Consider the following 22530-nt stretch of genomic DNA (forward strand, 5'->3'; position numbering starts at 1 on the left):
AACCTGGGTCTCCTGCATTACAGGCAGATTCTTTACCATATGAGCCATCAGCCATCCCCCTTTTTAAGTCCTACTTATCCCTAGGGTGACCGAGGGCTCACTCCTTCACACCAGTAATTCTAGTGTTGCACAAAGGCTCAAAACTTCCAAACCTTTATTAGTGATTAGTAGGAACACAAACAGAGCGATGACAGTGAGAAGGGGAAAGGCCCTGACGTAGAGGGCGCTCCACAGCCCCGGGCAAGACCACGCAGTATCAGCTCCAGGCTGGACCAGCTTGGCCAGTGCTGACAACACAGGGGGTAACCATGACCACGGCTCAGCAGTGGCCATTCTTCAACAGGTTGCTGCTACACATGCTGTGGCTCCCGTCACAGGACAATCTTAAAGGAACTGAACAAGAGAAGAGTGTGTTGGGGCTTTCTGCCGGAAGAAACCCTAGGTTCCTTCCTAGGTTTACCCCTCCCCCAAGACCCCTTGGAATGGGCTATATCCCACATGTGTGAGTCCCCTTTAGAAGAAGAGCTACTCTAATATATTCAGAGGAAGCAGGAGGCCTTTTCCTACCCCAGGGACCACCTCCGGAAATAACATCTCAGACCTGGTGCAGCAGGTGAGGACCAAGTCATACCTGGCAAAATCTGGTGAGCGGGAGATGACATGCTGGAACTCGGAGAGGTTGATGGTCCCATCCCTATCAATGTCGGACTCCTCTAGGATCTGGAAAGGGGAAGCTTCAAGGCCAAAGCCCAAACCTTCCCCGCCTGCTCCCCGGCCCAGCCCAGCCCACCCCCACTGCTCACGTTGTCGATGAGCTGCTTCATCTCTGAAGCACTGAGCCGTGTGTCTTCGCTCTCTCCTGTGAGGCAGTTCACGAGCTGGCTCAGGTCTTCTCTGTTCAAGGTTCCATCATCATCAAAGTCTAGAAAGCAGACACAGGAAGCCCAAAAGGAGGTGGTCAGGATGAGCACCCAGCTCGTGACTCCCTGAGCTCCCAGGCATCTCCACAAAGACCACCTCGGAGGAGCTGGTGTTCCACCCGGCCCCCTACTCCTTACCGAAGATGCGGAAGGCATAGTGGGACTTGATGTCTGGGGTGGCTGTGTCACTGAACACACTGAGGAGGTCCAAGAAGTCCTCGAAGCTCAGGCTGTCTCTGCTCGGGGAAGTGGAGAAGACCTTGCAGATTCGCTCCTTGAAGGGGTTGGCCTAAGCAAGAAAGCCTTCTGTGAACGCCACACACGAAGCAGCCCAAATCACACATTCAAACTCCACCAGGAAACTGGAGGGAGTGGTTCAGCCTCTCAGGGGAGAACCATCACCACTTTGGGGCCAGCATAGAAAGGAGGACCCATGACCCCACTGGGGAAGAGACAGGAATGGCTTTCTGGGCATCAGAGCTTAACCTAAAGGCAGGCCTGGGAGCAGAGAAGGAAGGAAAGAGGAAGGCATTCTAAGCAAAGAAGATGAGCTGGTTATTTTAAAACACAAATATTGAACCAAGCAATTACTGTGTTATAGGCCAGGCCCTTTGCATAGAAATTTTCACAGCAGCCCTATGGAGAGGCAATTAGCCTCTGGAATAGAGTTTCTCAAACTTCAATAAGGTAATTCAACTCTTCTTAAAGGACAAAACTTTGAACCTCCAAGAATATGTCTGAGGACCCCAGTGTGCAAAACATTCTTCTGTTACTATATAACTCCCCCGGATGACCTTGATAAAGCACCCAGGAACTTAGGGTGAAACAGAAGACTAGAATGGGGAGCAGTGACCATGTGACCTCAGAAGGAGTAGCAGAGGGAGGCTAGGGGGGCTGGCACCTTGAGCTCTGGAAGGCTGAGGATCTGCTCCAAGGACACCCGAGCCTGCAGTGACTCCTCCACACTCCGCTGCTCCTGGGGAAGCAGCTCACAGAACCGTCTGTGGGCTCTGGCAGAAGGAAGAGAAACTGTTAATGTGCTTTCCTAAGTGTACCACATCCCTCCTCCTGTCCTTGAATACCCATCATGACCAGCTGAGGAGCTAAGGCCTTGGGACTTCTAAGGCAAGAGGAGACACATCACAAGACAGTACAGGGAGCCTGGGAGTCCATCCTTGCGGGTTTACTGCAGGACCCCATGTCCCAGGCACTGTGCTTGGCCGATTCTAGACTCCCCCAGGTTTGGAGAGGTCCGGGAAGGGGCCAGAAGTTGGCCTTAAAGAGCAAGCAAAAAAGAGCGAAATTGAAATCTAATTTCATTTCAGGAATCTCCCGCTGCTCCTCAAAGCAGCTACCCTGAACTTTCTCCCCCTTAGGCCCCGCCTCATTCCCACTGGGATTATTTTTTGCCAAGAGAAGCCTAGGAACCTTCTTGCTCAGGGGTGCGGCCACATAAAGCTGGCTAGGAAGGGGGTTCCAGCCCCAGGTGAAATCCTCTTACAAAAGAATGTCGTCTTAGGCAAGTTATCCGACTGTTTCACTGTCCCCATATCTCCCTCGTGAGGGTTACAAAGGAAACGTAGACAACCCTTTAGCAGAGCATGGCAGGTGCTCAGTAAGCGTTAACGGTTACGGTAGTATTCAGATAAAGGAGGAGTCAGAGGGCTCCCCAAGGCTTCTCTGGCTTTGCCAGCAGACAAAGCAGCCCAGAACTACAGCAGTCCCTGCCGGACTGGGGCAGGAAGTTCCGTTTTGCAGAAGTCAGGGGAGCAGGGTCAAAGAGCACCCAACTCCGGCTGGAGGCTGCTCCGCGGTGCACCGCTGGGGCCGCCGGCGCGAGATGGGAGGGTGTGCCGGGAAGAGGGCACAGCCGAGGGCCCGGGGCCCCGGCCTCCAGTTCCGGCTCAGTTGCTGACCTCAGGCAGGCCCCTGCCCCTCCCGCTGGCGGGGCCTTGGTTTGCCCATCAGTAAGACGGAGCCTCCCCGGCTCCCGAAACCATTCCGAGAGCATCCCAGAGGTGAGGTTCGAAACAGCACTTACAGAAGGATCTCCTGTTTGGTCAGGAACGTCAAGTCCTGGAAGGCAAGACGAGAGAGGAGGGTCAGCAGGCCGCCCGGGGCCAGAGGCCGCGCCCACCCGCGGCTCGGGGACCGTCCTCTCCCGAGCGCAGGCCGCGCGCAAACTCCCTGGGGACCGGCGTCTCGCGCACTTGGTACTCGGCCAGCAGCTCCTTGGACAGGCGACTGCCCGAACCCCCCATCGCTGCCGCTCGCACACAGCTCCGCCAACTTGTCTCGGGACGCCGGCAACTTTCTCACTTCCGCCCTCGGGCCGCGTCACCACCCGGTGCCCGCGGCAACCGCTCCTGGGGCCACCGCCCCCCGGGCCCGCCCCCTCCTTAAAGCTCCCAGGCGCTCCCAGCCCGGTTCCGCCGGTTGGCTCCCGGCTCCGGGCGGTCCCTGGAGAGCTGGAGGCGGGGCCCGGGGCGGGGCCGGACGCTCCGGGGCGGGGCCCAGGCCTCACGGCCCCGCCTCCAGGATGGAGGGGCCGGGCAGTCTTCGCGCGCTGGCGTGCCAGGCCGCGCATGCGTTGAGGGCGCCACGACCCCGCGTTGGCCCCGGTAGAGTTTCGGGGAAGTCGCGCGGTGCGTCCGCCTCACCTGCAGTAGGTGCCGGGGGTGACGGCCGTGGCGGCCTTGGGCGGAGTCTGGTAAAGAGCACCGGGGGAGTGTTTGGGGCCGGGGTAACCGAGAAACCTCGTGGCTCGTTGAGTGGCCCGTGGCAGTCGGCTGCCCTCTCTGCCTAGCGAGGGCTTTTCCACCCGGACGTTGCCATTCGTCACCTGCCGTACTAGTTGCAACCCTCATGCCACGTCTGCAGAAATAACCATAACCTTGCTGCCTGTTGAGGCTGTTTATTGAGGGCCCACTGAGTCCCGAGCGCTGTGCATAATTAGCTTCAATTCTTACATCTTTGCAAGGTGAGTTACCGTTTTCCAAAGGGGGAAATACAAAGACTCACTGCAGTTCAGTGACTGTGTGTGTGTGTGTGTGTGTGCACTGCAGTTCAGTGACTGTGTGTGTGTGTATGTGTGCGCGCGCGCGTGCTTAGTCGTGTCCGACTCTTTGCGGCCCCGTGTGTGTGTGTGTGTGTGTGTGTGTGTGCGGCCCCGTGTGTGTGTGTGTGTGTGTGCGCGCGCGCGTGCTTAGTCGTGTCCGACTCTTTGCGGCCCCGTGGACTGTAGCCTGCCAGGGTCCTCTGTCCATGGGTATTCTCTAGGCAAGAATACTGGAGTGGGTTACCATACCCTCCTCTAGGGGATCTTCCAGCCTAGGTATGGAACCCACCAAGTCTAGAGACTTGTCTAGACGAGCTTTTAAAAAGCGCTGGCTCCATTCTAAGGCCCTTTTCAAGGATCCCCACTGCTGTACTCTCCCCAGCCTGCATGCTGCCCTGTGACCTGCACCCAGACTGCATTCTGGGGGAGTAGGAATTGAAACTGAACTATTTGCTCTTGTCCCCGCTCAGCCCCTAAGACAGTGCTTGACACGTGCATGGTACCGTCTCAGTTTGTATTGGATGCATGCATGAATGAGTATCCTGAAAGGTAGGGGTTACAAACTACTGAGTGGAGGAGGTAGTGAGATTCGTTATTTTTTATTGTTGTTTTCTACTTTAATACGGTATAACAGACAAAATATAGTTCTTGATTCTTTTAATTCATTGCACTAGCTTATCTTTGTAAAGTCTAAATATGAGCATGTCAGTCTGTTAAAAACCATTAAGGAGTTAAATATCCAAACCAACCCCCTGTAATTCAACTTCAACCTCTCTTTATCTGTCTGCCAGTCTCCTCAGGCTTTCTAGGTTTCAGCCACTATGGGTTCTCCATTCCTCCTCCATCTTATTCTCAGGGAATCCTTCCCTGATTTCCTAGACTAGATTAAGAATCTGTATTACACTCACAGAGGATCCAGTGCTTTCCTTGACAGCATCTGTCATGTCTGCCATCTATATTTACACATGTGATGATTGAATTAATGTCTTTTTCTCCCACTAGACTGCAAGCTCCATGAGGAGCAGTGGGAATCATGATTTTCAGACACAAGCTGTGGCAGTTGTTGAGTGAATGCTTTTGCTGAGTAACTGTAATTTTCCCAGCACTCAATAATGATAAGGTGATCATCAGAGAATGACTTAGTTAGACTCGTTGTATCAACCTGTGAGTCCCACCACTGCGGAAATATTACCTTCCAAAAAGTAGAGGCTACAGAGCAGTGGGAACACCAAAGCCAGTCAACGCGACTGGAGTGTAGTCTCTTGAGAATAGACTCCTGTCCAAGAAAGAGTTGGTCTTCAGTTCACAAAAGGCAACGAACAAGAATCCGCCTGCAATGCAGGAGACCCCGGTTTGATTTCTGCGTCAGATGATCCCCCGGAGAAGGGGTAGGCTACTCCAGTATTCTTGGGCTTCCCTGGTGACTCAGCTAGTAAAGAATCCGCCTTCAATGCAGGAGATGTGGGTTCGAGCCCTGGGTTGGGAAGATCCCCTGGAGAAGGGAACGGCTACACACCCCAGTATTCTGGCCTGGAGAATTCCATGGACTGTATAGTCCATGGGGTTGCAAGTTGAACATGACTGAGCAACTTTCACTTTCTTTCAATGAACAAGAAGCTGTCATTGTGTCTCCTATGCTAGGCTAAGAAGACAGAGCACCAACCGGTGAGTGCACATCCTTGGACTTCAGGATGAGACTGCATCTTTTCATGGTGAACGTGTGGGACTTGACATTGCCCCTCCATAGTGGCCAGCTGTGATGTAGATTGCTCAGCCACCTCACTTGACTTTGAACCCTTCCTCATTGAACAGTTTTTTTATTATAATTTTGCTTCCTGGTAAATTTTTGTACGGAGGAAGGTCTATAGCAACCAACCACCAAGAACATTTTGTGCTCTTTGCCATGTTTCTCACTATAAATTATTAAATCAGCATTCTGAGTCATCTAGCAGTCCCTGGTGAGCTTGGTTAAAATATGAGCTTCCTGTGTTCAATGAACCCTTGATAACAGTGATAAAACTGAGTGGCTGATTTAAAAATAGCTCCTAGTGTTTGTTTTCCAAGATATTTCTTTCCCTACTTGTCATATTATTTCCCTCTTCCTCTTTCCCTTGAGACATTAGATGGTATGGCCACCAAGGTGTGTTTGAGGTGATGGTGATTTAATTGCTAAGTCAGGTCCGACTCTTTGTGACCCCATGAGCTGTAGCCTGCCAGGCTCCTCTGTCCATGGGATATCCTAGGCAAGAATACTGGAGTGGGTTGCTATTTCCTTCAGGGGATCTTCCTGACCCAGGGATCAAACCTTGGTTTCCTGCTTGCTTCCCTAAGCCACCAGGGAAACCCATGTCTGAGGTGGTACTGTTTGATCTGAGACTTAAATGAGACAGGCATGTTAAGACAATCTGGGAGAAGGGTATTTTAGACTGAAAGAACAGAAAGCACCAAAGCCTTGAGCAGGAACAGGTTTAGGAAGAGTGAGGAGCAGAGTAGGCAAGGGGAAGAGTGGTCTAAGAGGAGGTGAGGAAGAAGCACAGCTAAGCCTTGAGAGCCCAGAGCCCATGGGAAGCCCATGGTGTGGAAATGGGTTTTGTTTTAGGGGCTCAAGGTCACATCATCCCTAGTGAATAGAAGACTCAGAATTCAAACATCTTGTCAGCCTCCAAAATCAGATCTCTCACCTTCCTGCCAAGATGATACCCACCACACAGGCTTGTTGTGAGGGTCACCTACGTAAACTTGGAAAGACCCCAGCCCATGCCTGGCATAGGAGAGACATGGGACCTGTGTTCCCTTCCTCCTGGTTTTCCTATGAAGGTTCAGTCCTGTCACATGCTCACTATGATTTGTTATTCTGAAGTATTCCTCTTTATTTCTAGGTATTGTTTTTTGCCTCTTAGTTTACTTGAATATCTTCCCTGGTGGCTCAGATGGTAAAAAGCCTGCCTACAGTGTGGGAGACCCGGGTTCCATCCCTGGGTTGGGAAGATTCCCCTGGAGAAGGAAATGGAAACCTACTCCAGTTTTCTTGGAGCCTGGAGAATCCCAAGGACTTAGGATCCTGGCCGGCTACAGTCCATGGGGTCGAAAAGAGTCAAACACAACTGAGCGACTTCAATTCTTTCTTTCTATTCTCTCACTTGAATATCAGTACAACCATACCCACTTTCTATTGGTTCTGTTGACTGATATGTCTTTACTCATATTTTTAGTCTTTTGGTACCATTTTGGCCCTGGGTCCTTGGTCTTAGCCCTTGGGTCTTAATGTTATTCTAAATTTCTGTCTAGCCCAGACTTCAACCTTGACCTCCAGGTTTGACTGTTCAGCTGCCTACACCACTTGTCTTGAATGCCCAGGCGATATCTCAAACTCAGTAATGAAAACTGAACTCTTGATCTCTCCCTTCCTCTAGTCACCTATTCCCGCCCGCACCCCATCTCCACCCTCTCTATCTCTGTAAATGCCACTGCAGGGCCTGGTTCCTGAAGCTGAGTCACTCCCAGTTCTTCCTTTTCCTTCAGTGTCCATAGTCAGCATGTCAGCAGGCCCTGTTGGTTCTGTCTTTAAAACATGACCCATATCCCCAACTCCTCCTAACTCTGTTGCCATCTGTGTTGTCCAGTCACCTCACTGCTCACCTGGCCACCAGAGTGGCCTCCAGAGTGGTCTCTGCTTCCCCTTTGCTCCCCTACAATCCACTTTCCGCATAACAGTTAGAAAAAAGTTTATAAAATATCAGATAGTCCTGGACTTCCTGGGTTCAATCCTTGGTCAGAGAAGTTCCACATACTGTGTGGTGTGGCCAAAAAATAAAATACCAGATGGTCCTTGTGAACCTACCGGTGATGTCTTACTCCATTTAGAATAGAATCCAAGTTCCTGTCCATGATGCATAAGGCCCTGCAGCTAATCTGACCTCTGCCTTCATCAAGCTTCACTGATTGGGGAGGTCCTCTCCCCTTTGTCAGCCATACCCCAGTAACATTGCCTTCTTTCTGTTCCTAGAACAGGCCAACCAGCTGCCTGCAAGACTCGTGGCCTTGGACTTCTAGTTTCTTTTGCCTGGAGTACACTCAGCTCTTCATTGTAGGCCTCATCTTATCCTTCCTGTCTTAGCTCAGCTGGCACATCCCTCTTACAGAAGTGGGATGCCCTGATCCCACCGCTTCGTCACCCCCTGTTTTATGACTTGTTTCCCACAAGATGCTGTCACCACAGGTAGTTAATATTTTCCTTTTGCTTATCATCTAACTTCATCCCAGGATGTAAGTTCCATGAGGATATGGACTTGGTTCTCCTCATTTGCTACCATGTCTTCATTGCCTCATACACAGCAGTTACTTCCTAAATACTTTGATTTTGTGGCTCAGCAGAACATGGACCAGGTTGCACAGAAGAGGTGTCCCTAGAATGTCAACAGTGGGGTTGAAGTGGGTTGATTCTGAATGAATGAATGAGAAACACTTAAGTGAATGTCACTGAGTCGCTCAATCATGTCCAACTCTTTGCAGCCCTGTGGGCTGCAGCATGCCAGGCTTCCCTGTCCTTCACTATCTCCTGGAGTTTTTTTAAATGCATGTCCATTGAGCCAGTGATGCCATCCTGCTTAGGTTTAATTCAGCAAATTGTTGGATTTCTTAAATCTATTTTGAGAATCACTTAAATTGTTTTGAATTGTGGCAAAATACACATAACGTGAAATTTACCATCTTGACATTTTAAAAATTGGGTTAAAAAGTAACATAAACTTTAAAACCTTAACCATTTCCGAGTGTATAGTTCAGTAGTATTAAGTATATTCACATTATTTGGTAGCCCAGTCTCCAGAACTTTTTTCTTCTTGCAAAACTGAAACTCTGGCATTCAGGACGCCGAAGCCAGAGGTGACTGGAGCGACAGCCAAGGACCACTGACATGTCTGAGTTAGAGAAGGCCATGATGGCCCTCATCGAAGTCTTCCATCAATATTCCGGGAAGGAAGGGGACAAGCGCAAGCTGAAGAAATCAGAACTCAAGGAGCTCATCAACAATGAACTTACCCATTTTTTAGAGGAAATCAAAGAGCAGGAGGCTGTGGACAAAGTCATGGAGACACTGGACAGTGATGGGGACGGCGAATGTGACTTCCAGGAATTTATGGCCTTCATTGCCATGATTACCGCCGCCTGTCACGAGTTCTTCACACAGGAATAAGGAAGAGAAAGCAACGGAGCTGTTTGCAGCAGAGACGAAGTTTGACCAGGGGAACACAGGCAGGGCTTGCAGGGCCGTAGGAGCTGAGCTTTCTGTGTTGTAGCTAATTAGGAAACTTGATTTGCTTCGTGAGGGAACAATTGAAACCTCTTTCCAAGGACCATTTTTAGTGCCCCCAGCCTTACTTCTGCATTGCTAGGCATAGTGTTAGCTTTCTGGTCCCAGGACTCTTGGTAACTATAACTTAGGAAAGTCATTTCTCAGTCACAAAGCATGTGCTGTGCTAGCTGTCCAAGCTGTTGAGACCCCTCACCTAGAAAAAACAAACTGACTACCAAAAAGGACTGGAGCATTGTGGGTTCCACATGCTGCCACATTTAAAAACACAGAGCTTTGTCCACCGTCCTTTGAAAATGTTGCCCGTCATTAAATCTTCTCATCACTGGAGCAAATGAAACCTGATGTGGCTGGGTGGCCTGACAGTCTGTCCCACCTACCAAAGAGCATGGTCACATTTAGAGCCCTTCCCAGCAGGTGAGCGGTGATGTTTGCGTATGCAGTTAAGCTAACAGTTCTAAATGGAAAATCTGTCTCATAAGATGACAAATGCTGACATTATAACTGTAATAAGAACTGAAAAAAAAAAAAAAAAACTGAAACTCTGTGCCCATTAAACAACAAACGGTTTCTCATTTCCCCTTCCCCCCAACCCTTGGGAACCACTGTTCTACTTTCTGTCTCTATGAATTTGAGCTTTTTTATTTTTTAAGTTAATTTACTTATTTGGTTGCACTGTGTCTTAGTTGTGGCATGTGGGATCTACTTCCCCAACCAGGGATCCAGCCTGGGCATCCTGCATTGGGAGTGCAATGTTGCCGCCACTGGACCACCAGGGAAATCCCAGAATTTGAGCACTTTAGGTACCTTATATAAGCGAAATCATAAATAACTTGTCCTTTGGTAACTGGCTAATTTCAGTTAGCATAAAGTCCTCAACATTCATTCATATTGTAGCCTGTGTTGGCACTGCCTTCTTTATAAGGCTGAATAACATTCCATTGCCTGTATAGGCCACCTCTTGTTTATCGACTTATCTATTGGTGGATACTTAAGTTGCTTCCACCTCTTGGCTACTGTGAATAATACTGCTATGAACACGGGTGTATAAATACCTCTTTGAGACCCTGCTTTCAGTTCTTTTGGATATACCCCCAGGAATGGAACTGCTGCATCACATAGTAATTTTATTTTTATTGTTTTGAAGAGCCGCTCTACTGTTTTCCATCTGTATCACTTTACATTCCCACCAATAGTGCCTAAGGGGTCCAATTTCTGCATATCCTTGCCAACACCTGTTATTTTCTGTTTTTGATAGTAGCCATCCTAAAGAATGTCAAGTGGTATCTTATTGTGATTTTGATTTTATTTCCTTACTTAGTGATGTTGAGCATCTTTTCATATGCTTGTTGGCTATTTGTATATCTTTGGAGAAGTGTCCTAGACTCACTTTTAATAGAATAATTTAAGACTTTATATTTTACTTATGCTTAGTAAATTATGCATACATTATGCATAAATTTTTATGCTTAGTAAATTAAATATAAAATTTAAGCTCAAGTTTTAAAAAAAATGTTTATTGTGGTAAAAAATGCAAAAGTCTTACCATCTTAACCATCTCTTAAGTGTGCAGTTCAGTAGTATTACCATCTTAGCCATCTCTAAGTGTACAGTTCAGTAGTGTTACCACCATCTTAACCATCTCTGAGTATACAGTTCAGTATTGTTACCATCTTAACCATCTCTGAGCGTACAGTTTAGTAGTATTAAGTATATTCACATTATTGTGTTGCCAATCTCTGGAATATTTTCACCTTACAAAACTGAAACTCTATACCCATTAAACTCAGCTTGACTTTTAACAAAACATTGTTTTTCTGTTTTATTAATGTAAAGTTTCTGGACCAGCAGAGCTGAGGGTACCTAAGCTTGTGCTGAGGCGACTCTACTGAGGTAAGCTTCCTTCTGAAGTCCCCTCTGGGCCAACAGCAGGTCATGTCCCTGACCCCTTGGGTCCCCTGGGCTTCAGGGACCCAGTAGAGAGGAAGACTGACACCTATTTCCACCTTAAAGGATTGGCCCTGGGCACTCACGATTGGCCATCCTCACCCAGGTGGTTGTATGCATGGCCATTTGGAATTACTACACAACAGTGGACAAGCTATTCCCATAAAAGGAGTAGTAAGCTTTGAAGCCGTGGCCACTCTCAGGCACTGGAACACTGGTGCAATCTTCTGGAGGGCAGTTTGCCAGACTGTGTACTGAAAGCCTGAGCCATGAGCCTCTTCTGAACGCGTGGCCAACTAAGATTTTATTTTAAATGAAAATAAAAGCATCTGCAAAGACAGATGCACCTGTCCATCACAATACTGTGTATGGTAGTAAGAAGTCAGAAAAACCTAAATGTACAAGAGTTAAAATCAGTTAAAAAAGAAACAAGTTCCAGGACTTCCCTGGTAGTCCAGTGGTTAAGACTCTGTGCTCCCAATGCAGGGGGCATGGGTTTGATCCCTGGTTGGGGAACTAAGATCCTGCACGCCTCATGGCATGGCCAAAAAAATAATCAAGATCTATCTACATATGAATATGAGGCTACATATATAAATTGTGATTTTTCCCTGGGCGTTGGAATAAGTGTTGTAATTTATCTGTATTTCTTTCTCCACTAAGAGAGTTTATTCATTATGTGTAATTTTTAGAAAGAGAAAGATTTATATCTTTAATTCAGCAAAAATGTATGCTAACCTGCAGGTGATAGAATTATGAGTGATTTCTGTGTTTTCAAAATATTTTACCAAAAGCATATATTACTTTTGTAATCAGAACAAAGAGTAAAGTTTATTTAAAAATTAAAATAGGGGAGTTCCCTGGTGGGCTAGTGGTTAGGATTCTGGGCTTTCACCGCCATGGTCCAGGTTCAGTCCCTGCTCGAGGAACTGATCCTGCAAGCTGAGTGGTGCAGCCAAATAAATTAATAAATAATACAAATAAAAATCTCACATGCCACAACTAAAGATCCTGCATGCCACAACTAAGATGGAAAACCACTTGTGCTGCAGCTATGACCCCACACAGCCAAATAAGTAAAATACTTTGTGTGTGTTAGTCGCTCAGTTGTGTCCGACTCTTTGCAACCCCATGGACTGTAGCCCACCAGGCTCTCCTCTCCATGGAATTCTCAGGCAAGAATATTGGAGTGGGTTGCCATTTCCTTCTCCAAGATATATTTCTGCCCCAGGGATGGAACCCAGGTCTCCTGCATTGCAGGCAGACTCTTTACCATCTGAGCCACCAAGGAAATCCCCAAAAAATATTAAAAAAAAAAAAAAATAAGTAAAATATAGTGAGTTTATTATTAAAAAATAAAATCTTTAGAAATGGGATGGCATCATGTATTTTTCACCTTATGATTGTTTCAGGTCAGCCCCATGGCTATTCCACGTGCTTCAAATGAAACTTCCTATTTGCTGCCTCCAAACAAGGAAGACTGGGAAGGGCATGGCATTCCTGACTTTGTCTATGGGCAGGAGGAACTCGTGATGGAAGGGGTTCAGTGGCCAAGGGGCGCGCTCAGCCTCCTGAACACGCCACCACTGTCTCACTTTGACTCTGCCCTCTGCTCGGCCTGGAGGCAGCGGATGGAGCTGGGGCTTTTCCGCTACCCACTGGGGGCGCTGCCAACCCAAACCCTGCCTGGGACCGTGGGTTTTGTGGCTCAGCTGAACGTGGAGCGAGGTGTGCAGAGAAGGCGCCCCCATAACATCAAGAGCATGAGGCAGGAGTTTGACCCTGAACAGTTTAACTTCAACCAGATCCGGCCGGGAGAGGTCCTTTTCCGTCTGCACGGGAAGCGGGATTGCCCCGGCACTGTCCAGCAAGAGGACATCCTGGTGGTGATCAACGTCAGCCCCTTGGAGTGGGGCCACGTGCTGCTGGTGCCCGAACCTGCCCGAGGGCTCCCCCAGCGCCTGCTGCCCGGGGCACTGCGGGCCGGGGTCGAGGCTGTGCTCCTGAGCTCACACCCAGGCTTCCGCGTGGGCTTCAACAGCCTGGGCGGCCTGGCCTCAGTGAACCATCTCCACCTGCATGGCTACTACCTGGCCCACCGGCTGCCCGTGGAGGGGGCCCCGAGTGAACCCCTGGACCCTCGGGGACGTCTGCATGTGCTCCAGGCCCTCCCAGCTCCGGGCTTCCTCTTTTACACCAGTAGGCCAGGGCCTGACTTGGAAGCCTTGGTAAGCAGGGTGTGTCGGGCCACTGACTACCTGACTGACTGTGACATTGCGCATAACTTGTTTGTCACCCGGGGGGCCCCACCTGGAAAGACATCATTTTCCTCAGCTCTCTCGGGAGTCCGGGTCATTCTGTGGCCCCGGAAGCCCAGCTTTGGGATAAAGGAAGGTGAGGCATTCAACGTTGCCCTCTGTGAGCTGGCTGGGCACCTCCCGGTCAAAACAGCCCAGGACTTCAGCAGCCTGACCGAGGCGGCAGCTCTGGCCCTCATCAGAGAATGTCTGCTGCCCCCAGCCCAGGCAGAAGACGTGCGGGCGGCGCTGGTGGCCTTGATAGGCCAGGAGGAACAGTAATCCTCCCAGCAGTATTTATTCTTAACTGATCTGGAGAACTGTCCATCGTGGTGCTGTGGGTGCATTCATGAATGCCTTCTCACTGCTTTCAGCATAAGGGGAGGGATAAAGAACTGGTAAGTGGTCTCTTTAAAGAGGGAGATTGTTGGAATAAATGGCATGAATGAGCCCTCTTGGATGTATCTGCCGCTTTTCACCTTGCTTCTTGGACAAGTCCCAGGGATGTCAAACCTGTTACTAAGAAGGGAGTATGTACCGGAGTTACACGCTCCTGACTCTGTATGCTGACTTTTCTTTAAGTGTTAGCAAAGTGATAGTTTATCACTTGTTCTATCTTGCCTCTGCTGGTCCCGCCTCTGCCCACCACTCAGCTGTGTTTCTTCACTCTGCTCCTGTATTCAGCCCCTCCATCCATACACTGTATTTGTAGGACAGTTCGCCTACCTGGGCACCTCAAATTTCCCTCCAGCCCCAGTGCTGAGCGAAGTGTTCTTCACAGACATTATTTCGTGTGAGAACAAGGTGTCTTCACAACTTGAGCGTTGCAGGTCCTTTTAATAGCTGCATTTAGCAGCTATTGAAGAGATGGAGGCTGAGAGAAGTTTAGTAACCCATCCAAGGTCAGGTAGCTCAAAAGTAGTGGAGGCAGGATGGCAACACAGGCAGTCAAGACACCATGAAGCTGAGCTGGGGCTGTGCACCTGTGACCATCATTTTAATAAAGTCTTCTTGAGATGAGGCAGAATACGCATCACAACCCATTTCATAAGAAAGTTTAACTTTGAAATTCCTCTGAACATTTTGGTCACCCTCAGTGTGCCTGTTTTTGGCAACTGCACTAATTTTAGCTCAGTGCCTCTCTCTACAAGCCTTTGCAAATACAGGCTCTAGAAAGATCACTTTATTTTGCTTGCTTACTCTCTGAAGGGAGTGCAGTGACCATTATAGCAAAGTGGACTTTGAGTGCCTAAGGTGGTAGGTCCAAATACCAGGATTTCCCTAGCTTTCCCTTAGGACTGATATTCAGAGGAAGGCCTTCTTCTGGCCCCAAATAAATCTTTACACAAAAATTAAAAGGTTTTCTTTATGGTTGTACTTCTTAGCCATGTGTACTTTGTGAATGATCAAGAAAGGGATTTATGGAAGCCTTCTCTAAGGTTAAATATGGAACATTTAGGAGCTGCTTTGTACCCAGGGCCCTGGGCTTTGAGCACAGTAGGAAGGTAAGAAGGGGTGATCCAGCTCAGGACCTCTCCACCTCTTTGCTTGCTTTTTGTTTGTTTGTATGTTTGTTTCTTGCTTTTTGATGGAGGGTCTCTTGTCCTAAGGGTGTTGGACTTGAGCTAATGGGAAACCTTGAAGAGTTTTAAATTGAGGGGTAACCAATTTGCATTTTAGCTGTGATGGATGGATGAATGAAGGAGGGAAGACGGAATCCAATTAAGATCCTGCTGAATGCTGACAGTTCAGACAAGCAATGATGATAGTTCAGGTACTAGAACAAAATATTTGTCTAAAAAGTGAGAAAAGTGCACATCCTGCAAGGCAAGGGACTCCAAAACATTTAAGAAGGAGGTAATAGAGTATCATATACTGAAGGAGGATCCAGAAATCTAGGAATCAGGAAATGTCCATGTCTTTTTAAAGGAGAGACATTTTTAAAGTGTCCTTTAGATGTAGGCACATGGTATAATCTTAAAGTGACAAATTTGGGCTGAGTTTGGCGGAGGTGGCAATCAGAAGTCAGAGTGGGTGCACCTCAGGAAGAGATGGTGATGGTGAAGGAACAGTCTGATGAGCACCTGAAGGGCATGTGTGCTAATCACGGCTGTCCCTCCCGAGTGCCGAGGCCATCCAAAATGTGGTTACTAAAAACATTGAAGGAAGGCAAGCAGATATTCATCCCGAACACTGAGTTGGCCTAATTTCAGGGGTTTGCCCTGCAGGTTCAGGAAAGGATGGGGGTGAGACTTTTGTGAACTGGTGTGAAAAAAGAAGGATAAGTCCTGTCATGCACTGGGTCAGCTGTGGCAAGAATCCACTCTTGAGTGCAGTGTGCCTGATTGCGTTTCCACTGCTTGCTCCAGGAGCAAGGAGGAGGTCCCAGAGGCCCAGCAACACCTGGAAAGAGCAGGAGCCGGCCGAAGGGCCATCATGGGCTACCAGCTGAGTCTAGCACTGGGCCGATAGGTCTTCAGCTCTATTTTTCAAAGTGAAGGTACCCCTAGTGCTCCCAGCGATCTCCTGTCACAAAGAAAGCTCAGGTCACAGCCAGCTCAGCTCAGCTCCTGCACCCCAGAGTGCTGTATGGAGTGATGTTGGATGAGTGGGGCTTGTCAGCAAACCTAACATTGCACAGCCCCCCCGCCCCCCGCCACCCCAGACCACAAACCTAGTGGAGAACATCCCATTCTGTAGTGGATTGTTCTGTCCTTAAGGAACATCCCCTTAGAACACCACAAAGGTCCTTACCCCCATCCTTCTCCCCTCAGATTCTAACAGGATGGAGCTGAATACCTGGAAGACCAGTGAATCAGAGGAAGGCTACAGTGAAGAAGAGGAATCTGAGGAGTGTGTAAAAGGGGAAGCTGCTATCCCTTCTAATGTTTTTCAGCAGGCACTCTCAAAGGCTGACTACAATACATTTAGGAACAGAGTTCCTTTATACACTGTAGCCAAGAAAATACCAAAGAAAATCGTAACCCCAGCTGAGCCAGATGTCTTAGAAGTTGGGAGGAGAAAGAGAAGGCAGAAACAGAGGTAACTGTCCCCTGGACCCCCTCACTTGCCCAGCTCGAGAGTAACCCTCTGCCCTTCTGCATTTGGGCGTGGAATCCAAAGTTTTCCCTTACCCCGGTCAAGGGATCCCGGATGAGCCCCCAAATGTTATGCCCAATGTCTGAATCCCTGAGCGGGAAGAGAGAAGGCCTCCAAGACAGTGCAACTCGCAAAAAGGGAAGTTTATTGCTGACTCGAGTCAGGGCTCCTGCCGCATCCAACGCAGTGGTGCGGGGTCAGAGAGCCCCGAGCCCAAGCTGTTACACAAATTTATAGGGTGAGCATAAGCAGTTGGTAGCTGGCATAAGCTTAAGCTGGCTTAACCAGGCAAACATGGTTACATGTTTGCAAAGCAATTTTATTGGTCCAAACTTTTGCGGGCTTTTTTTCAAACTTGGGCGTTCGCAGGCTTTTCAGCTTTCCCCTGATAGGTTCCCTTTTTCTTACTGGGCGCATGTTGATTGGCTGGCTCCAGGTGGCCTGATGGGGGTAGGGAATCTTACCATTTCGGGGGAAACCGAGACTTAGGTCCGGGCCGCCTGTCATGGTGTTAGCCCTGGCAGCCTCACATTCCCCCCTGTCTTGTTGTTTCTGTAGAGGAATCCTTCTCTTCATCCTGGGCTACCATCTGATATTGTTGCCTCATTACCATAATCTGAATGGTATTTAGACGTTCTTTAATAAATGACATTAGCTGGTTTAAAATACAAGGGCCAAACGTGAGTATTAATAATAGCACTATAAGTGGGCCCAGGAGGGTGGAAACTAAGGTGGTCAGCCAGGGGGAGCGTTGAAACCAGGACTGAAACCATCCCTGCTGGGCCTCCCGTTCCCTCTTTCGTTGCGCCAGTCCTTCTCTCACTTTTGCCATAGATTCTCTTACCACTCCTGTATGGTCTGCATAGAAACAACATTCTTCTCCCAGAGCCGCACAGACCCCACCCTGTTGGAGAAAAATCAAGTCTAATCTTCTCCTATTCTGCAAGACCACCTCAGACAAGGAAGTCAGACTTCTCCAAGTGGCTGATTGATTCTTCTATGCGAGTTATATCTTCATCTATGGCGGCTCATAGGGAGGAAAACCCTTGGCCTTGCAGAGATAGTGAAGCTATTCTTGTCCCTGCTCCTGCCAGCCCAAGACTGAACAAGGCTGCCATGGTGATCGCACTGATTGGCTCTCTCTTTTGTCTTAGCATTTCCCGGTCCCAATGTGAGTACATAACCTCTTTAGAGTGGTATAAGATTTTTGGCATTACAGCAACCAGGACACAGAATTCTTGACTCTGGTTGAAAACCTTCACATTTAAACATGGGGTTAGCCCAGTATGTGAACAAATCCACCAACCCCCAACCTCTGGCACAATCCAATTTTTGCCGTGTAAGCGTAGGTTACCAATAGTCTGGGCACAAAGGGGAGCTTTATCACGTGGCACTGTGCCCAAACAGAGTCCCTGTCCCCAGACCTCATTCATTGTGAGGCCAACCTTGCGTTCTTCCCATCGGCATTGGGGTGGGTTCTGGCCTGAAGACAAGTTGTAAGAGACATTGAGGCCTATGGCCTCATAGAAGGGGGGGCGAAGATTATAACAAAGCCAGCAGGATTGGGTCGCATTAGGGTTGGTGTGGCTTAAGACTGTAAAGGCTGCATTCACTAAGGCCCATAGGGAGTCCTGAATTGCTGAGCTAGTAGTAACAGTCAGAGGGCCAAGGGTTTCCGTCAGGTTGCCTCCGAGGCTCGGGGTGGAGGAGATGTTAAATGTTCTCGGCGAGCTTGGTCTGGAGGTGGTTGGCTTGGGGGTTGCCTTGTGCCCCTGTGATGTTTCGACCAGATTGGGACCTAAACTATGTACCTGCACCGGCTCAATAACCTGTTTAATGATTAAAAGCTCACCTGGGTAGGGGCCGGGCCAATTTACGTGAAGCTGAAAGCCCCAAGTTAGTCCTGAGGTCCAGCGGTTTTCCTTTATCGCCCATTCCTGGTTAAACTGTACCCGTACCTGAGGCCCCTGGTGTCTGTGGTCATTGAAGGTGAAGTTAACTAGATCTCTGTTTCCGACATCCCACCTCTGGGGTCCATCACAAGAGGTCACACAACTCCAGCTCCTGCAATAATAGCTTCCTATGCCACCACAGGTTTTCCAGTTATTACTTATGTTGCCCGGGCAAGCCCAGAACCCCAACCTATGGTTCTCTATCCCATCCCTATAGTACTTATCATAGAGACCATCTTGCTTAGCGAAGAGGCCCGAGAGACTGAAGTATAGGTCTGGCCACCAGGTGTTTGGAGGGTGGATTCCTGAGGTCTCGTTGAGCAGCTCATGAGTCTGCCCGTCGTTGAGTTTCCAGGTGATCTTAGCAGGTTGATGGGGGTTATGACTGGTCACTCCTGGGTCGATGAGAGCTGCCATCAGCAGGAGAATTAGGAGGCCTCCCGGCGGGCGAGTTTCAGTTTCAAAGGATTTGATGGGTGAGGACTCGCCTTCCATTCTTCTCGCGCTTTTTCCTGTTCTTCCAGTGTGGCTTGCCGCACGTGACTGCAGTGAACCCAGGGTCCAATCCCGTCGACCTTGACAGCGGTAGGAGTGGTAAGGAGAACAACATAAGGGCCTTTCCATCTAGGTTCTAATACTTCAGATTGGTGCCGTTTTACCCAAACCCAATCACCTGGGCCAATATTATGTGAGGGGATGGCCCCCTTATTTTGGCCCTCGTGTATCTCTCGAATCAATTTTCAAACATGGTTATGCACCTTTCTTAATGCCATCAGAGTTTGCTGGAATTGTCCCAAAGTAGGGGGTGGCAGGCATTTTCCTTTGAAAATAGGACACACAGGAGGGGGTCTTCCATACAGAATCTCAAAAGGGGTAAGATTCAGATTATAAGGGGTGTTACGCGCCCGAAAGAGTGCGAAGGGAAGGAGGGTCACCCAGTCCCCACCAGTCTCTATTGCCAACTTTGTCAAAGTTTCTTTTAGGGTCCGATTCATTCTCTCAACCTGTCCTGAGCTCTAGGGATTATATCCACAATGTAACTTCCATTTTGTCCCCAGAGCTTGGGCCAGCCCTTGTACAATCTGGCTCACAAAGGCAGGTCCGTTATCAGAGCCCATAGTCACTGGCAGCCCGTACCTAGGCACTATCTCCTCTAAGATCGTTTTAGCAACCACTATTGCTGTCTCTCCCTTAGCGGGGAAGGCTTCTACCCACCCCGAGAAGGTATCTACCAGAACCAACAGATAGCGATACCCTTACTTGCCTGGCCTTACCTCAGTGAAATCTATCTCCCAGTGTTGCCCTGGCTTTCCCCCTCGGTATCTCATTCCCATGTGCTGCTTCTTCCCTGCCCTCATTAGCTGGCTCGCTTTGCAAGCCTGAATTCTCTCTCGTACAGTTGCATTTTGTCGAGGGAACCTCAGGCAGGCCATCTGGAGAAGTGTTAGGGTCTTTCTTTCTCCCAAGTGTGTAGTTGTGTGCAGGTGTTCACACAGGTGACGAACCAGGGTGGCAGGCAATATCAGGTTGTTGTTTTGATCTTGGTACCATCCATCTTTGTCATCCTTCTGGAGGGTGGTATCCTCGTTGATCCAGGTGAGATCAGGGAGGGAATATTCGGGAACTGGTGGCAAGGTCCCCATACCAGGAGGTGGAAGTCCCACGGCTAATATGGGGGCGGCGTAGTCCCGGCTAGCCGCTTTTTGAGCGGCCGCATTAGCGGCACGATTGTCCCGTGCCTTAGGGTCTTCTCCTTTCTGGTGACCGGGGACATGTACTATTGCTACTGCCCGGGGCAGTTGGACAGCTTCTAGGAGCCTGCGAATCTCGAGCAAATTTTTGACCTCCTTCCCCTCAGCTGTCCGAAATCCCCTTTCTTGGTATATTGGACCTTGAATATGGGCAGTGCTGAAAGCATATCGGCTGTCAGTAAAAATGGTGATTCTCTTCCCTTTGGTTTGCTCCAGGGCCTGTATTAGGGCAATCAATTCTGCTTTTTGCGCAGAAGTGTTTGGGGGAAGTGTCTCAGCCCATATCGTCTGTCCTGAATCATCAACTATGGCGGCTCCCGCCTTCCTTTGCCCATCTTTTACATAGCTGCTCCCATCGGTGAACCATACTAGCTCACTGTTGTTTAGGGGTACATCAGTTAAGTCTTTTCATGCCGCCAGGGCCTCAGCCAGTATCTCACTGCAATCATGGAGAGGGCGGTCTTTCTCTGGGTTAGGTAGGAGCATGGCCGGATTCAGGAAGCAAGGGGTCTGAAAACGCACCTGTGGGGCATCGAGCAGCAAGGCCTGGTAATGTGTCAAGCAGGCACTGGAGATCCACTTACCCGGCGGCTGCTTCAAAACCCCTTTAATGGCGTGGGGGGTTGTAAACCAAGAGTTGCTGTCCATACGTCAACTTGTCAGCGTCGCGGACAAGGAGGGCAGTGGCTGCAATGATGCGAAGGCAAGGGGGCCACCCAGCGGCCACCGGGTCCAATCGCTTCAAAAGGTATGCCACCGGCCACTTCCACGGTTCCCATTGTTGCGTCAAGACCCCCTTTCCTATTCCTTGCTTTTCATCTACAAACAGCTGGAATGGCTTATTTGGGTTAGGCAGGGCAAGGGCTGGGGCTTCTAGTAGGGCCGGTCTGAGTGTCTGGAAAGCCTGTTTCATTGGCTCAGTCCAAGTCCAGTTTGGGGTCTCTTTACTTCCCTCATACAAGGGCCAGGCCTTCTCAGCAAACCCCATGATCCACAGTCTGCAATATCCAACAGTCCCCAGAAACTCTCTCACCTGGCGGGGGGTCTTGGGCTCTGGTATCTGCAATATTGTTTCCTTCATGGCCTGGGTTAGCCACCTTTGCCCCTGCCTGATCTTGTACCCCAAATAGGTGACCTCTTGCCAGGCTATTTGTGCCTTCTTTGCGCTAGCGCGATACCCCAAGGTGCCTAGGGTCTGTAAGAGGTCCCCGGTGGCACAGCTGCATGCCTCCTCTGTGGTTTCAGCCAACATAAGGTCATCCACATATTGTAGCAGAATGACCTCTGGGTGGCAAGCCCGATATTCGTAGAGGTCCTCACTCAGAGCCTCATTAAACAAGGTAGGGGAGTTCTTGAACCCCTGTGGGAGGCAGGTCCAAGTTAATTGTACTACTGGTTGGCCTTCCCCCTCGGTCCACTCAAAGGCAAATATCTCCTGGCTCTGGGCCGCCAGGGGTAGGCTGAAAAAGGCATCTTTCTAGTCCAACACAGTGTACCAAGTGTACTCAGGCAGCAAACTGCTCAGGAGGGTATACGGGTTAGGGACAGTGGGGTGTATGTCACTCACCCGTTTGTTGACTTCTCGCAGGTCTTGGACAGGTCTGTAATCTGTCCCCCCTGGCTGCTTCACGGGCAGTAAGGGGGTGTTCCAAGGGGATTGGCATCGCTTGAGAATTCTGGCATCCATGAGATGTCAAATGTGGGGGGTGATCCCCCGCCGAGCTTCCTGGCTCGTGGGGTACTGTCTCACCCTCACAGGAATTGCCTCGGCCTTTAGCTTGATGATGACTGGATGTCTCTGTTTGGCCAGTCCCATTCCTGCCGTTTCTGCCCAGGCCAATGGGTATTTATGGACCCACGGTTGTACATCTGGTGCTATGGTCTCTGAGGGCTTAGGTGCAAAAAGTCTGTATTCATCTCTTAAGGCTAGGGATAAGACATGTATTGGCTGTCCCAGTCCATCCGTGACTGTCATTCCCCCAGGGTCGCAATGAATCTGAGCATTAACTTTAGTCAACAAGTCTCTTCCAAGTAGAGGGGCTGGGCATTCTGGTATCACCAAAAACGAATGGGACACCTGGTGGGTCTCCAGATTCACTTTTCGTTTCTGTGGTCCAACAATATCTTTTTGTCCCCGTGGCTCCTTGCACCAAGCTGGTTTTCTTAGACATTGGTCCCAGTTTTTGATTTAAAAC

The 22530-nt window shown here is 49.3% G+C and overlaps 3 protein-coding genes across 12 annotated transcripts; 2 read left to right on the top strand and 1 right to left on the bottom strand.

Moving 5' to 3' along the window:
• Positions 1-137: 137 nt before the first annotated feature.
• Positions 138-3298, bottom strand: CIB1 (calcium and integrin binding 1). The gene is made up of 7 exons (XM_061158718.1): positions 3131-3298; positions 2962-2996; positions 1822-1930; positions 1059-1209; positions 804-922; positions 632-720; positions 138-393 (listed from the first exon to the last, which is right to left on the bottom strand). The coding sequence occupies exons 1-7, from the start codon at positions 3179-3181 to the stop codon at positions 372-374; spliced, it is 576 nt and encodes a 191-aa protein (XP_061014701.1). The 5' UTR covers positions 3182-3298; the 3' UTR covers positions 138-371.
• GDPGP1 (GDP-D-glucose phosphorylase 1) lies at positions 2519-16764 on the top strand. Of its 9 annotated transcripts, none has more exons than XR_009695409.1 (5): positions 3763-3900; positions 9976-10092; positions 11126-11182; positions 12649-13931; positions 16308-16764. XR_009695409.1 is itself a non-coding variant. In XM_061158714.1 (3 exons), exon 3 carries the CDS (start codon positions 12658-12660, stop codon positions 13813-13815), a length of 1158 nt encoding a protein of 385 aa, XP_061014697.1. In that variant the 5' UTR covers positions 3763-3900; positions 11126-11182; positions 12649-12657; the 3' UTR covers positions 13816-15183. The 9 variants fall into 9 exon arrangements, 1 of the variants encoding a protein (XP_061014697.1); XR_009695404.1 differs by lacking the exon at positions 9976-10092 and adding an exon at positions 15214-15307; XR_009695408.1 differs by lacking the exon at positions 9976-10092 and adding an exon at positions 5620-5643 and having other exon boundaries at positions 3788-3900.
• LOC133067799 (protein S100-B) lies at positions 3782-9172 on the top strand. Of its 2 annotated transcripts, none has more exons than XM_061158720.1 (2): positions 3782-3900; positions 8795-9172. In XM_061158720.1, exon 2 carries the CDS (start codon positions 8894-8896, stop codon positions 9170-9172), a length of 279 nt encoding a protein of 92 aa, XP_061014703.1. In that variant the 5' UTR covers positions 3782-3900; positions 8795-8893. The 2 variants fall into 2 exon arrangements, with proteins under 2 accessions (XP_061014703.1, XP_061014702.1); XM_061158719.1 differs by lacking the exon at positions 3782-3900 and adding an exon at positions 8060-8197.
• Positions 16765-22530: the final 5766 nt, after the last annotated feature.

Source organism: Dama dama, chromosome 13 (genome assembly GCF_033118175.1).
Source record: "Dama dama isolate Ldn47 chromosome 13, ASM3311817v1, whole genome shotgun sequence".
NCBI lineage: Eukaryota > Metazoa > Chordata > Mammalia > Artiodactyla > Cervidae > Dama > Dama dama.